This window comes from Strigops habroptila, chromosome Z, assembly GCF_004027225.2.
Source record: "Strigops habroptila isolate Jane chromosome Z, bStrHab1.2.pri, whole genome shotgun sequence".
In the NCBI taxonomy this organism is placed as follows: Eukaryota; Metazoa; Chordata; class Aves; order Psittaciformes; family Psittacidae; genus Strigops; species Strigops habroptila.
This window is the reverse complement of record NC_044302.2, coordinates 98,319,128-98,334,936: the sequence shown is the minus strand read 5'-3', so window position 1 is coordinate 98,334,936 and position 15,809 is coordinate 98,319,128. Positions and strand designations below refer to the sequence as shown.

The 15,809-nt window shown below is 44.2% G+C and overlaps 1 protein-coding gene across 6 annotated transcripts in view; it reads left to right on the top strand.

Annotated features, from left to right (window-relative positions):
* LOXHD1 (lipoxygenase homology domains 1) overlaps nt 1-15,548 on the top strand; it is a 90,820-nt gene extending 75,272 nt beyond the window's left edge. For 2 of the 6 annotated variants that reach the window (XM_030470263.1, XM_030470262.1), the window contains 4 exons: nt 8,539-8,709; nt 9,838-9,976; nt 12,032-12,193; nt 14,881-15,544. In XM_030470263.1, the coding sequence (XP_030326123.1) occupies nt 8,539-8,709; nt 9,838-9,976; nt 12,032-12,193; nt 14,881-15,361 (953 nt within the window). In that variant the 3' untranslated portion in view covers nt 15,362-15,544. Of the gene's footprint in view, nt 1-8,538; nt 8,710-9,837; nt 9,977-12,031; nt 12,194-14,880 lie in introns of all 6 variants that reach the window. The other 4 variants (XM_030470265.1, XM_030470261.1, XM_030470260.1 and 1 more) reach the window with 4 other exon arrangements.
* The last annotated feature ends 261 nt before the right edge of the window (nt 15,549-15,809 follow it).

Below are 15,809 nucleotides of genomic sequence, written 5' to 3'. Positions count from 1 at the left end.
AGGTACTGGAAGAATACCTAAACGCTGAATGCTTGGAACATGGCTGATGTTCTTTTCCTAATATTCTTAGTAATCAGCCTCAATGACAGCATCATCCTGTTTTGACTCACATTAGATGCATTTAGCACTAGTTCAGGGCTAGTTCAGGGAACTACTAACCATCATAAGGCTTCTTTTTACATTCAGACATCACCTAGTCCCAGCAAGAACCCAATCAAACTGCTCCCATTTCAGAACAAAATATATTTAAATGGCTTGCCCAAGGTGGCTGCTTTGACATGAAGTCCAGCTCCACATGCCATCCTCATCACAAAGTTTTCCTGCAGTAGCTTTGCTCCCATTTCACATCCCACTTTTGTTTCTCTTCTCACTGAAATTTGACTGTAGAAGGGTATTGAGATTTGGAGAAGCAGTAATTGCAATGCCAAAGGCTGTTCGAGGGTTTTTAAGTCGCTAACACTGTGTTTGCCTCCTCTGGAAAACATGTCAGTTTTATGGTCCCACTTTAATGCTTTTAAATGCCATTTTCCCCACAAAAACTGATGAATGGCATCTCCCTATGAGATATAAAGGAGGAATGAAGCCCCCATATAATTCCTCTGATTTCAGTAAAATGATTAGGGAGGAATTCGGCACTCATTTGAAAACAGGCAGTTTAGAGACTTCACAACTGCAACTTTAAGGAACTTGTTCCTGGTTTTTTAGCTGTTTAGAGCTCACCAGTCAGAGTTTGGTAACAATGAATTGCTATGAATGAAAATTAGTTTCAAGCTTTACTCCACATCTTTTAGCTTGCCCCTGTTTACTTTTAGATACTGATGTTCAACCTAATATATTTAGGATCCCTAAGCAAATTTAATCATTTCCAGACTCCCCACCTCCTGATCTTAGACAGGCATTATGTATTTTTTCATATCTCAGTTAATTTACTTCTACATTTATGCAAGATCAGTATCTGTAGGTCTGTAGAAATGCTGGGTTTCTAAATATAGACCTCAATTTTTTCTCTGGTTTAAGGACTAAATCATCATTCTGGAATAATGGCTGAAAGTTTCTCAGTATCTCAGTAGTGGAATTATTTACCCAGAAAACCTTTCTCTTTTTTTTTTTTTTTTCCTTTTTCTCCTTGCAGAGATATATCTCCAAGGACATATGGGAAATCTGGATTTAGCTCCCTCATCTGCCTGAGTAGATTTGAACCCAGATGATAAGCAGTCTTTCTAAAGTCATTAATTTCAGATTGTTGATTATCTCAGTTGCCATCAGCTAAGGGGAGCCAGGAAGAGTCTAAGTATGGGTAAACCAGACTTCTCTGTGTACAGGAGCAAAGACAGTAGTAAATAACAAGGTTATTCAGGCCAACATCTTCACCTCAACAGGGCCCTTCTCTCAATTACACCAACTGCTGTGACATTGTCTAATTGAGTTTTAAATAGCATAACTGCCCCGGTGACTCCTTTCGGGTGGCTCTTCAAATGGAGAAAGTATCTAATTCCACTTCCTTGATCTGGACCCAAGTCAGAAACATTAAAAGCATACTCCATTTCTTTCTTTGAAGGAACCACCTTTTTAAAGAGCAGTGTCTTGGATCAGATCTTAAATTGCCCAGGCATTGAACTCGCAGCGCATGGCCTTTCCAGAGATAACGTTTGTGCAATTCACAGACATGATTTAAAGCCTTTTGGGCACTTGTAGGTCATAAATTATTAAAAGAAACCTAAAGATCTGCCTTTTTAGCCCTTTGTAAGGGCACACCCCAGCAGTGACCCACAAAGTCTTTACATACCATGCACCTTCCTCCCTCTGAAGTGGTAGTTTTTTTCCTTACATTCAGCATTCCTATCACAAAGGTGTGCTACAAGCATTACAGCAGAAGCAGAAGGCACTACAGGTATCTTACAATCCAGATTTGACATAAAGTAAGGAACAAAAGAAAAAGATGTAAGCAAATAAAACAACAGACTTGGAGAGAAGGTCAAGACTGCAGTGTTGACCTTGTGCAGTCATTAATTTCTTCCCAATTTTCTGTAACTGCAGAACCCTTTACTACGGAGTAGAGAAGCCCCAAAGACCAGGTACAGCTGGAGAGTCAACAATTCCATAAAAGCTTCTTTTTTTTACAAGTCTCTTTTGCATCTTTTGGGGACAAATTGCATCCTTCTTAAATGCTTTTGCATCAAGTATGTCTCAATAAAACACAAAATACGCTTCAATCACAAGAATATAATCTGAGAAACTGCTATATCTTCACTCTGAGATGTGAAGTGTTTTTGCACAGGAGTAGTTTATCTGTAAGATGGGATGGTGGGGTGGTGTCTGAGAGTAATTTATGAGTGGTTTTGAGTTAAATCCTGGACTGTGTAAGTTACACAGACAACAGAGGAGGAGGGACAGGGACATATTTTCTAAAACTGTCCCAAGTGTTAAGCTTTTGCTTTGTCAAAGGTTGTGAGAGGTTTTGCATTGCCTGTCTGCTCTGATGAGAAATGCTGTGCTGTGAACCAGCACAATCCTGAAGGAGAGGTACACAAAATGGATCTATTTTTATTTTGCCACTGGCCTGCAGAATGACCTTGCGTAAATCACATTCCTGTACCTCATTTTCAATTATGTAAATTAGGGATAAAAATTATTCACCTTCTTAGGGTGTTTTGAGATGTACTGATGCACAGCTAGATGCTATGATTTTAACACCTCACAATTAAAGCTCCATTTCTAGTGATCCAATGCTGCTATCAAAGCTCCCACCATTTTCTGGGTGATGTCTTGTGTGGTGGAGGTTGGGGATGGATGGTCATCTAACCAGGCGGGGGATAAAGAATGTCAGAGGACACAAGGCTGATGAACTGTCTTTGCAATGGTCATTACTTTATGTTTCAGAAGATGTGGAAATTAAAATATTGCAGTTAGGGGGCTGATCAGAGCTGGTTGATGGCTGTGAATGGCTGGGCAGTAATAACTTTTCACTGGCCCCTGAGCAGCCAATGTCCCAAGAAATACTTTTCTTTTACTCCCATGGGAACGTAAACAGCAACAATGACAACTGTTATCCTTGATCAGGCATCCACTGCTTTCAAAACCAAACCAAAGAAGATCTGATATAGATAGATAAAAGGATAGAGGAGAAAGTTGATGAATATAGCTGCAAAGAGTGGAGACGGTTTAGCTGCCATGGACACGTGTATCCAAGCCTGGGTATGGTTCTGGCAGCACAGATTTGACCCCACCATCTTTCAGTTTGCGAGGAATAGTTAATGTTCAGTAACACAAAGCAAAGGACCAGGTGCCTGGCAAGTGGTGAACCCATGAGACTCGGTTCAATCTCACTCTTTTTCTCTCATCCTTCCATGTTTCTGCACGTGTCAGAATAGCTTAATAATTTAGGAGTGAATATGGGCTGGGCAAAGAGGTGCTGTCCCCCAAGAGGGGCACAGGAAACTTGTGGTGCTGCAAGTTGAGGTTTTAGTTAAATGAAGCAGTAATGTCATTATCTGTGTTACATCTACCGCTTCTAAATTCAGACTTGACTGCTCAAATCACTGCAGAAATACATGACAAGGAGCTTACAATCCAACCTGTCTGTCTAACATCACGAAAGCACAGGTTTTCATCATCACCTGGTAAAAAGTCAAGATGGTCCTTTCAAATATACACAGAGGGTTCTTGGCCACCATCATACAGATGTCGTCTTGGACTCTTTTGAGAAAGAAGGATAAATGGGACAAATAACTGCTCTTTTACATAAGAACACTTGAGGAAGAGCATACATCTCCCTTCATGACACTAAATTATACAGAGCCAAGCAAGCAAAGTGATTCTGTTTTCCCCAAAGCTCTTCTCCTCCTCTAATTACATTTGAAATGTTTTTCATGCTATTGAAAATGTCACTTCCAGCTGTGGACCATTAAGGAGCCTACGTGGCACAGCCACAGGTTTTATTAGGGCAGGTTTGCTGCTGGGGATTTCGATGGCAGCAAAACAGGCCTGGAGTGAAGTACCTTTTGTTAAGAACATTGAACACTTGTTATGGTGAGAGGGGATCTTCTACAAAGGCACAGTGATGGCCACATTGCTATAAAGACTGACACCTGAATAGTCAAGCAGAAACTGCTCAGATATGTGCTATTTCTACCCCTCTGCCCCAAAGCAGTAATGGAGACAAATGTAATGGTCCTAGTTTGTACTGGGGTCACTGCAGAAAAGGCCACCATGTTGTCCAAAGCCTTCGTGCAGTTGATTTGTTCCTGAGCCCTTGTCCTGGTGCTGTTGATTGAGGTGCCACTGGGACACAAAGAAATCTGCTCTGGCTCTTCTACAGACATAAAAAGTTGAATGATGGAGCAGCTGTGGCTTTCATGGTGGATCAGGAGGGTAGATTTAGATTAAATATAAGGCAGAAGCTCTTCCCTGTGAGGGTGCTGAGGCGCTGGCACAGAGTGCCCAGAGAAGCTGTGGCTGCCCCATCCCTGGCAGTGTTCAAGGCCAGGTTGGACACAGGGGCTTGGAGCAACCTGCTCTAGTGGAAAGTGCCCCTGCCCGTGGCAGGGGGTTGGAACTGGGTGAGCTTTAAGGTCCCTTTCAATACAAACCAGTCTGGGACCCTGTGATTAGGATCCACTATCCAGTGGTATTCAGGGAAAAGGCTGATGAGCCATCGCTGCAGAGGTCCTTTCAGGCTGTGTGAGCAGTGGACAGGACCTAGGTTAGTTCCTTATAACCCTGCTACATCCACACCACTTTTCTGGCTCCTCTTCCTCCATAAACTGCCTACTCCATAAACCAGCTTGTGCTGAGGATTTGATGCCTCTGGGTTACATCTGTAGAGGATGTAGTTTCCTGCTGTTTCATAGATGCTATAATGTCTCTGAGCCCATTGCACTGCTGAAGCCACACAAGAAGAGAAGGTGTAAACAGGGTAGTATCATGAAACCAGGATTTCATACTGAAAAGTGATTCTCCAAACTTGGTTTCTTTTCCTTCCACTGATGTGCTTTCAGCACACAGGGCCAGCTCAGCGGAGGGAAAGTCTCACATTTACACTCTGTGCACTACTGGACTTTGCATTTTTTCCAGATGGATGCAAAAAGAAATTAAATATATCTTTTCCCAGTCTGAAACAAGAGTAAAACAATACCTTGGCTGGCAAACCAGAATGGTTTCTTCAGCCCTGAACCAATCCTTTCATTTCCATATCAGCTTTTAAATGGGGTTAAATCCTGTGGCAGTGAAACCCTTGATGTGACACCATTCCTGGTACCAGGGGACATGGACAGTATGGGAATATGTGCTGCTCTGGTCATAGCCAATACAGCATTCACCTGGGATGAATCACTTTTCTTGAGAAATTGAAAGTGATACGTGATACTTCTACAGCTTCCAAGTCTCCTAATTTAAATGGTTAACCACTAGGAGGGAAAACAGGAAAAAGGAAAGACCAATTCTAGTGAGAGGGGAGAAAAATATTTTTTCTTTAAAGCAAAGAGGAGGATGCTTTGGGGCAATAACACCATTTTTCTAAGCTTTTTGGTTTGAGGTACACTTGTGCTGTAAGGGACACCCTGTAGATATATTCTTTTCAATGTCAATCCCCTAACAGAGCCCAGACCTTGCCCTTTAAATAGCCCAGAGCTGATAAATGCATCTTTCGCGGGGAACACCAGGACAAGCTGCACTTTGCGCTTGCTTTTCCCTCAACTCCAACATGTGCTGGAAAGTCAGCTCTGGCCCACCTCTCCCTGTGATAAAAGAGCAGGTTTTTGTTGCCACTCTCCTGGTGAGCGCATGCTCAACCAGGCTGAAGAAGAGGGAGGAGGGTTTGTGCACCTCATTCACTCTCCTTTCTGATACTGCTGCTAAGCACTGATCCTGTCCAAGCCATGCTGTTCACTGCTGGCAACAGGACTAGGATCACAGATTTATTCTATCCCAGTCTGCCTTCACTGATCTCTCTCTCTAGAGAATTATGTTTTCTTTCTTTCATCCTGTACTGTTTTAACTAAAGTTTTGGTGGAAGCCGAGCAGCCTCCTGAATATGCTGCAGAGGTGTTCATTAAACTTAAATGGAAATGAGCATGCCAAAAAGATTAACAGCTGACACTGCCAACGTGCTTAGAATACATTTCCATACAGGCCTAAAGAGCAATCTGCTCCAAGTAGAGGATGGTGGGAGCCCTGGAGAACTTGATAAGGTCTGCCCAGGACGTAGTAAACTGGTACTTCGTTCCATCCCATCCCCAAAACCCTGCTCAGGACCTTTGACCTGCTGATGCAGCCTGGAGGAGGTCTTCCATGTTGGTAGTGCATCCATCTCCCCTGCCTGAGTGCTGGATCCATGGTATCTGTACAGGTCTTGTCACTGGCACATGACACTGTCCTCCCAGTTTGAGAGGGACAAGAATGTACTGGAGAGAGCCCAGTGAAGGGCCGCAAAGGTGATTAAGGAATTGGAGCATCTGTTATTGAATGTTGGAGCATCTGAACTACCTGGGGCAGTTCAGCTTGGAGAAGGGACGGTTCAGGGGGATTTTATCAATGTGTACCAGTATTGGATGGGGGGAGTAAAGACGATAAGAAGATGGAGCCATGCTCTTCTCACCAGCACCTGGTGACAGGATAAGAGGCAATGAGCATTATTTGAAATACAGGAAATTCCATTTAAACATAATAAAAAAGCTTTTTTTTTCCCTCTGCGTGGCTGATCAAACACTGTCACAGGTTGCCCAGAGAGGTTGTGGAGTCTCAGTCCTTGAAGATGTTCGAAACTGGACTGGAACAACCTGCTTTAGCTAAGGTTGTTCTAAGCAGGCAGTTGGACTAGATGTTCTCCAGAGGTCTGGTCCAGCTGCAATGATGCTGCAGTTTCATGCCCCCAGAATGTAATGGTCAAGTGGTGTCTTTGGTTCTTTGGTTGAGGTCTGTGCTTCACAGCAGGTAACTTCCTAGCTTGAAGAAGGTTCTGGAAGCCAAAGTACGAAACAGGGATGGCTGTGAGGCTGGTAGAGACCTGCCAACACATAGTGTGGAGGGATCTCAGTCCACTGGATAACTTCTTGACATAAATTAGAAAGGTGCCACCATTTTATTTCAAGGCTACAGAAGATTAATATTTGCAAACTAAGGAAGTAGGCATATGGCAGTGAGTTCTTGGAAGAGCAAGAGCTGTTTAATGTCTTCGGGTTGTAAATAAGTCGAAGAGATTTTTCATCATAAGCATCACTTTTCTTTGTCTGACTAATAACAGGACTTGTAAGTAGAACTGTCAGAACCTTTTGTCCTCCCCCAACCTCAACAAGAGCTTCTTGTATTTCAACAAAGAAATCAGGAAAATGTTCACAAATGCTCTTTTCTTCATTTACAAGTTTCTTTTCCACTGGGGAAAATAAAAAAGTAAAATAGAAAACTGAAAGGGAGCTTTTCATGGTTTAAGAAGGCCCCAAGGCAAAGTTTGATGGTTTGGTGGTCTGCTGCTAGAGCATCCATCACTTTAGTCTGTCCTGTGTTCATATCCAGTCCAGCATTACTGAATTCACCCTGGTTGGTTGTTTGGCAAAGTCAGGATAGCGTGGGTAATTTCCTTGTATGTGTTAGCTGGTATGGTTAAAGGAGCAAGTTGTAATTTACCTTCTCCTTCTGACCTTCAAATCCAAGTATGAAGGGTTTGGGGGTAATACAGCCCATAGGGGAAGACACTAAACCCTACAGCCTGTGGCCAACTAGCACTCCAGAACATGAAGGGACCACCACAAACCACACATACATTGCTGTGTCTTTTTTAATAGCTACAGACATGTGTGGTGGAGGAGTGGAGGTTAATTGGAACATGAATTCATATCTTTCTTTTGGATTTAAATTTTCATGTTTCCCTTAAAACGGAAGGAAGAACCAATGGCAGTTTCTGTGACAGAAGCTGCTCCATTAACTTTTGCCACCAAACCTTCCGATTTCCAGATTTCATTCTTCTGGCTCAGGCAAACAGTTCTGCAGGGCTCTGATTTCGCTGGGGCTTTGAAAGGGTTTGTTGTCCCTAAGCCCCAACAGTGCTTCTTCCTGGGACAGCTCCTGTGTTGGTATGCTGACAGCAGGCATGAGCCCCAGGTTCTCCCTACTTACTGCTTACTGCTGCTGCTACTGGTATTGCAGAAGTCCAGTCTCACGCAAAGTGCTGAGTAAGGACAAGTGATTGTCCCTTGCCCAGAGAGCTTAAACCTAGCTTATCCAAGACCATGCTCCAGTACCCTTAGATGTGATCAAAAGCCAGTGACTCCCTCAAAAGCATGGCCTGAGTATAGAAGGGGGGTCAGATTATGGTTTTGAGCAAGTCAATGTTAGTTTCGGTGACAGAACGGTCCAGTGGAAGGTGTACCTGCCCCTAGCAGCAGGATTGGAACTAGATGATCTTTAAGGTTCCTTCCAACCCAAACCAGTTTGTGATTCTGTGATTTCTAGCACCAGCAGGGTGCTACTGAGGAGAGGGATCTCACCTCCTTGCCCAAGATATGTGAAAGTATCCAAGTCTTTTTTAATCTGTTGTTTTACTAGGAATCGCACCAGGTTGGCACTTGGAATATATTGATGTGATGGACTCTGCCACAGACAAGACATTTCGCTTCCAGTGTGATCGCTGGCTGGCTAAAGGTGAAGATGATGGGCAGCTGATAAGGGAGCTGGCTTGTGCCAATAATGACATCCTGGAACTGAAGGAACGCACTGGTAATTTTAGAGTTGACTTGTGGCATTTGCTGAGGGACTGCAGAGGCCATAGGACCACATTTCCTGCAAGTTCCTCCACTAAGGGTTCCCATGCAATAGGTGTTAGTGTTTGCGGGATTTAAGGGTTGGGTTATTTAAGATACTCTTTAGTTCAAAAGTGCAGTGCTGTGATAAGAAAGAAACAAATCAGGATTTACAAGGAAGAAAAACCTCTCATTCTGGGTAGAAACCTAAGAAGGGCCCATCTGCAGCAGTTCAATCCAGCAGTAAGCCATAAGCATAAGCAGTAAGACACATGGTTATGGTCTCATTAGATATAATGGGTTTGAGTCTTTAAGGTGGAAGATAAGTTCAACCCTGAAAGCTTTGTAGGTAACATTGCTCCAGCTTCTTCCTTAACATGTTCTGGGCTACTAGCTCAAGTATCCCAGCTGAACATGATGACTGAGCCAAACACCCCATAGCTTTGAGTCTGCTTTGGGCAATTTCCCTGGGTCGAAGGTATTACACTGGTGTCTAATGTGCTGAGCGAATAAACGATCAAGAGTTACTTAACTGCACTGATGGTAGGCAAAGTGCATCCCAGTAACTCCTGCACCGCAGTGCTCTTCTTCGGGAGAGCGCTGGAGAGTCAATAATCAGATTCCTTCAGTGTGATTGCACTCTGCCCCTGCAAAAAATCAGCCTTCTGTTTGCCATTTTGGGTACTTACATGCCACCACAGCACCTGAGCACATCCTGTTGGGTACATGCATACCCTCACTGTCCTTGTTAGGATCATGGCACAAAAACTTTAGGATTTGGGCTGTGTTGGAAAAGGAGTGCTTAGCACAGCAGGGAGCTGGGCACAGCTTGTTCAAGAGCTGCTCCATCTACGCTTGCAAGCTGATTGAGCAGTGCTAATGTTTTTCATGTACTCTATCCCTGCATGAAATCCAAAGCACGTACAAGTCAAAATTCCCACAGACTTCAGCTTGGTTCCATCCTTATTTCGCAAATGCTTTCTTGTGTGCTGTGATAAATATTAGGAAGAGAGTTTTTAAGCAAAGTGACAGCCAAATGAAGAGATCTTTCTGACCATCTGCTCTTCCTTTCCTGTTTAACGTGTGTGTTAATTATGCTTTAAAGCCTATGAGATTGTCACAGTAACAAGCGACAGAGAGGATGCAGAAACAAAGGAGAACATCTGGATCATCCTAGAAGGAAAGCTGGGCCGCTCGAAAGAATTCCTTATGGAAAACTCCTCCAAGAAGAGGAGATTTGAAAGGTAGTAGGACAGCATGGTGGGCTAAAAGAACAGTTGCATGTATTCCACAAACAACACCTCTTCTCCAGTATGTTTTACAGGGTTGCGTTTGTGCCGTGTTGTTTTGCATCCCCCCTTCCCAAATGCTTAGTGGCTTCTCACCTCTAGTAAAAGGAAGATGTAAAATCAGTTTCTTATGGGCAGACACAGGGCAGGTTTAAAATCATAAGAAAAAGACATCTGTAATAGGAAATGTAGATTATGTGTGTGTGTGCCTCTTTTGTATTAGCACATACAATCAGGCTCCTGGCAAGCCCCGGGGGAGGCTGTGTGTTTTTGAGCTGGGAGGAGCAGAAGGAAGCTGGAGGTGTTTTTAGTTCCTTTTACAGCATCATACTGGCAGAGGGAATCAGAGAGAAAGTAAAAATAGTTGGAGGCTAAATGCTGTCAGAGATGCTCAGATTTGACTTTCCAGATGAATCTGGGGGGTAAGGCTGAAAAATCACTGTCGTGTGAGGAAAGCAGAGTATCAGCTTCATGCGCAGCTGAGCTGGGGGCACATTTACACAACATGGGGCAGATCCCTTCTCCCGTGTGGGACCACAGTGCTCCAGATGTGAGCTGGGTTTTCTACTTTTTTTGAGGACACAGCAAGCCCTTAGGAGATGGAAGAGTCTTCAAAGTTATGAACACTGCTCATGTTCTGTTGCTTTGCAGAGAAGAAAGGTTTTTCTTGTGGTTCCATAAAGGAAGGTGAAATCATAGCTGATGTGGAGTTCAGTATGAGTGACTGAGATTTCATATAATCATGGAACTAGATGATCATAAGGTCCTTTCCAACTTTAACTGTTCTATGATTCTATGATTCTACGGTTTGTGTTGGAAGGGACCTTAAAGCTCATCCAGTCCCAACCTCCTGCCATGGGCAGAGACACCTTCCACTAGAGCAGGTGCTCCAAGCCTCTGTGTCCAACCTGGCCTTGAACACTGCCAGGGATGGGGCAGCCACAGCTTCTCTGGGCACCCTGTGCCAGCGCCTCAGCACCCTCACAGGGAAGAACTTCTGCCTAAGAGCTCATCTCAGTCTCCCCTCTGGCAGGTGAAAGCGATTCCTCTTGGCCTGTCCCTACAGGCCCTTGTCCAAAGCCCATCTCCATGTTTCTTGTAGCCCCTTTAGGCACTGGAAGCTGCTCTAAGGTCTCCCCTTAAGGAGCCTTCTCTTCTCCAGGTTGACTCAGCCCAGCTCTCTCAGCCTGGCTCCAGAGCAGAGCTGCTCCAGCCCTCGCAGCATCTCTGTGGCCTCCTCTGGACTCACTCCAACAGCCCCACGTCCCTCTTGTGTTGTTGCCCCAGAGCTGAATGCAGGACTGCAGAGGGGGTCTCCCCAGAGCACAGCAGAGGTGCAGAATCCCCTCCCTTGACCTGCTTTCATGATTTCATGGGAAACAAGCAAGATTGGGAAGAGCTTCCTCCTGACCTTAAGCTGCTGATGTTTACAGTGGAGTTGAAGACACAACTCTCCAAAGCATTCGTCACAGCCCATCCTTGGAGGCAGGCTGGAATAAGGACCATCCAAGCAGATAAACCTAATAGACACGCTGGGGATGGGACAGGGAGCCAGCCAAGGGTTGACAGAGACCTATTGTTTCTCTAAACTGTTTTCAAGCTGAGCTTCAGGAAGGGTGGGTGAACTAGCAAATTTAAAACAGCCATGGTGGGTAGATGTGTAACAGATACAGTATCTGTCAAGGATGAATGAATAAGTCCTGGAGGGGAAATTAATCATTCTTCAGCTTTATCTATAATGAGGCAAATTTTCTATGTAGAACAGCTCGAGTTTATCCTGGAAAGTCCTAGTGGCAACAATTTGAAGTGTCACCCCTAATCAGAGAAAATACTAAATTTGTATATGGAAATTATACTTTGTGTTGAATGATTGTGAGCTAAATCAAATGACTTTAAATGAATGCTTATCTTCTATCTTCTGTAGCCTTGTGCAAATTACTTAATGTCCACATGAGACAACTCACTGCCAGCCTTCAAGGTGCTAACTGAAACTGCTCCCTGTTCCTGTAGGGGTGCAACAGACACATTTCAATTCTCTTCAAAGAACGTCGGGGATATTGCAGCCATTTGTGTCGGTCACTGCCCAAAAGATGGGAAGAAGTCATCTGCAAAAGCTGATGTCTTCTGGCACGTCCAAGAGATTATCATAACGGAGATGGAGCTTTGCAACAAGTAAGTGCCTTGTCATCTGCAAGGAGCTGCTCCAGGGTGGCATAGGGAAGCTCAGAAGCTCTGCATGCGTCCTCCTGAAGCATTTCAGACTTAAGCAATAGCGGAAAGTCTTACCAAATCTTAATCCCTTTCTGAAAGCTAAGGACAAGCTGTTCGATGTGTTGGGTACAGAATGTCCCTGCCTGACTTCCTGTGCAATTTCTGAGTTGTTAGAGAAGGCATTTGTGTGTGCAGATAAATTTATAAACAAGTTTGCTTAGATGAATCTTGCAGCCATGACAAATTAATGTGTCAGCTTGTGGAAAATACACTGACTGAAATTTAAGGGGTTTGTAGGATGCTCTGCACAGTCTTGCTTTTAGGTAAGTCTTTAGGTAAGGCTTTTAGGTAAGTCTTTAAGTAAGGCTTGTAGGTAAGTCTTGTGAAAGGAGCTCCTAGAAAAAGATGAGAGTAAGAGAAAAACTGAACTTCCAATTCAGACTACATTGGATGAGAAATCCTTCTGGTATAGTCCAAAAGGTCAGGCTGGATGAGGCTTGGAGCACCCTGCTCTAGTGGAAGGTGTCCCTGCCCATGGCAGGGAGTTGGAACTGGATGAGATTTAAGGTCCCTTCCAACCCAAACCATGCTATGATTCAAAAGGCAAATATAAAGGTTACAATCATGCAGCTTGGCTACTCTGACTTGAACATGACTGAAATATGCCATGTCCAAATAATGAACATTTCTGAAGAGCCCAGAGCACATCAGGTCCTACTCCTTTTGGAAGGAGTGATGTTCATGACTCAGGGCACAGATAGCACAGGGACTATGCAGGAACCAGGGAAGGTTTCTATTGGCAGAACAAACTGCTCTTCAGAGAAAATATCCATAATCTTAAGTGTAGATTTCTTTTCTTCTCCATGGTATTTCCATCACTGCTAAAGAATTTAACTGTAACAAGTTTGTTCCAACAGAGACAATTGAGTGTTTAAGAAAAAATCCTTGAAGTGGGGTTTTTTTTTTAGAAGCTAAGAGTCTCTCTTAGCAAATTAATCAGCCAGCAGAAGAGCCATAGTAATACTTGCTGACTGAAAACTTAGTCAATTACATACTAAGGCATATTCTTTTCTCCTGGTGGAGAAAAACCTGGAACCCTTAAAGTCCATCTGTGCAATTGAATCTGTGCACTACACTCATTGGGAGCATGCTGCAACTGCTGAAACTGTGTGTTTTGAAGGGGCCAAAGACATTCTTATGAAACCTCAGTCATTTTAGAGTTGTTTTAAATTAAAGAGGGCAGCCAGGATATGCCGGTGAAGCCTGCAGCCTGTCGTTGCAGTGAAGCAGGGCTCCAGCTCTGCAGACATAGCACTTCACAACAGTGTTTGCTCTGCAAATCGTCCACTGGAGCAGATTGCACTGTGAGAGCAAGCTCTCACTTCAGGTATTCCCTATCCAAATCATCCAAAAAACCCCATCCAGTCAAGCCCAAAGACCAAACTAAAAGAGTTGTGAGATTGCTGCAGCAGTAGTTTTGAGTTATACTGGGATTTTTGCCTTTCAGTAGTAGATCTTAGTACAGAAAGGGCAATATTTAGAAGGTTTTTCTTGCAAATCCAAGGGCTAGAAAGGTCGTCTTTTTTCTTCTTGCCCCTCAATGAAGGCTGGCATGCTCTATTACAATTCCAAACCATGAGATATTACACTCCCCAGGAAATAAAACTGCAGCTTCAGGCAGCCCCTCCACCCCACTTTCACACAGTTTTTCTGTCTCTGAGCCTATATTTTTTCTCCCGTGAGAATTTCTCATTCTACAAAGCTTCTTTCCAAAGAAATGAGTGGTTTACTTTGGCTGTGGAAAATGTCAAAGGCGTTGGAAGTGCTTAAGAAGCACATCACTGCTGGAATCGCAGTAACCCTTCCTCCAGGTGTTTATTGTATGCACACACACACGGCAATCCATCCACATTCCCTCCAGGAGGACCTGCTGCAGTTCAGGGAAGGCAGGGGATTGGAGGGGGAAAAATACTCGTTTGGAAATGATCTGCATTGTTGGAAATGAAATACATCATTAAAAGCAGAGTGCTCCAGCCTCTGGCTGGGTTCCAGGAACACAGTAATTTATGGATGTGATTTGTGCTCCCTGCACAACACCAGAGGCAGCACTGCAGAGCCAAGGGCTTTCAGTATCTGGTACCTATCATTTTGGTGCTCAATGCTTTTCTTTTTGCTAAGGAAGGGCTGGATGATCTAGGTGAAGGAAGGGGAGGATTTAAACCTCTTCCTCCCCTTCTTTCCCATTCCCTTTTTCCTAGTTCCTAGCCTAACCTGAACCATACCATCAGTGAGGATAATTGCTGGTCTCCCTCTTCTTAGACCAGCATCACTGGGCTGCTTTAGCTGTGAGGCTGGTTGCTTATCCTACCAGAGTGGGTCTGTAAATGGACATGCCATTGCACAGGAAAAAGAGGTGACAAGTGCCCTACACCAACCCTCCCATGTGTCTGTGGCTGTCTAGGGAGATGTTGGGGTTTCCAGTTGCAATGTTCAACCATGCTGCCTTTCTGCAGAGAAATACTAGTGTTAGCACATATATACAAACAGCATTAATATTGGGCAATTTAGTAGCATGCCCATTCCATACCACTTGCCCAACACAGTGGCCATCCAAACCATTAAAAAGGCTGCTCATTTTCCTTCACCAGATACTTTTTCAGGTGCAACGTGAAAATCCCTCTGCGTTATAAGAGACGGGACTACAAAGTCTTTGAGTGTGCCAAGGTCACCGAGAGCTTTGCCAGCAAAGCCCGGAGCTTGGTGCCGGTCAAATACGAGACCATCGTGGTCACAGGCTTTGAAAAGGGTGCGGGGACCAACGCCAATGTGTTCATCACCATCTTTGGGTTCAACGGGGACTCGGGGAAGCGGGCGCTGAAGCAGAAGTTCAGGAACCTCTTTGAGCGAGGCAAAACCAACAGGTTTTACCTGGAAACACTGGACATGGGGGAGCTCAAGAAAGTCCGGATAGAGCACGACAACAGTGGTCTGGCGCCGGGCTGGCTGGTGGAGCGGGTGGAGATCACCAACTCGGCGACTGGTGTGACCACTATATTTCCCTGTGGAAAGTGGCTGGATGAAAACCGGGGCGATGGGTTAATCTGGAGGGAGCTTTTCCCTCGGTACTGAGGGTACTGAGGCTGCAGGAGGGCTTCAGTCTCTCTTTTTCTCATTAGCCTGTTTTATATTGCGTTTTACTTTTTAAAACATTGCCTTTTATACTGAGAGATTTGCTTCCTGGGTTAGTATTCTGTAAAAGTGAGGCTGCTTTTTTTAAAGCACATGTAAATTTGTGAATGAAATAAGTACATTTCTTGCTTATTTACAATTAAAAACCACAACCAGCAGAGCCATAAACTATCTTTTAACAGCTCAGATGCCATCTTCTGCTTTCAGTGCTTTGCCAGGGCTGGGAAAGCACGCTGGCTCTCCTCTCTAGATGAGTAAAGAGGATAAGAGAATTGAGCCAACGTATTGCACAGAATCACACAGAATCACAGCATCATTATGGTTGGAAGGGACCTCTGGAGATCATCTATCTGGAGATCATCTGGTCCAAGCCCCCTGCCAAGGCAGG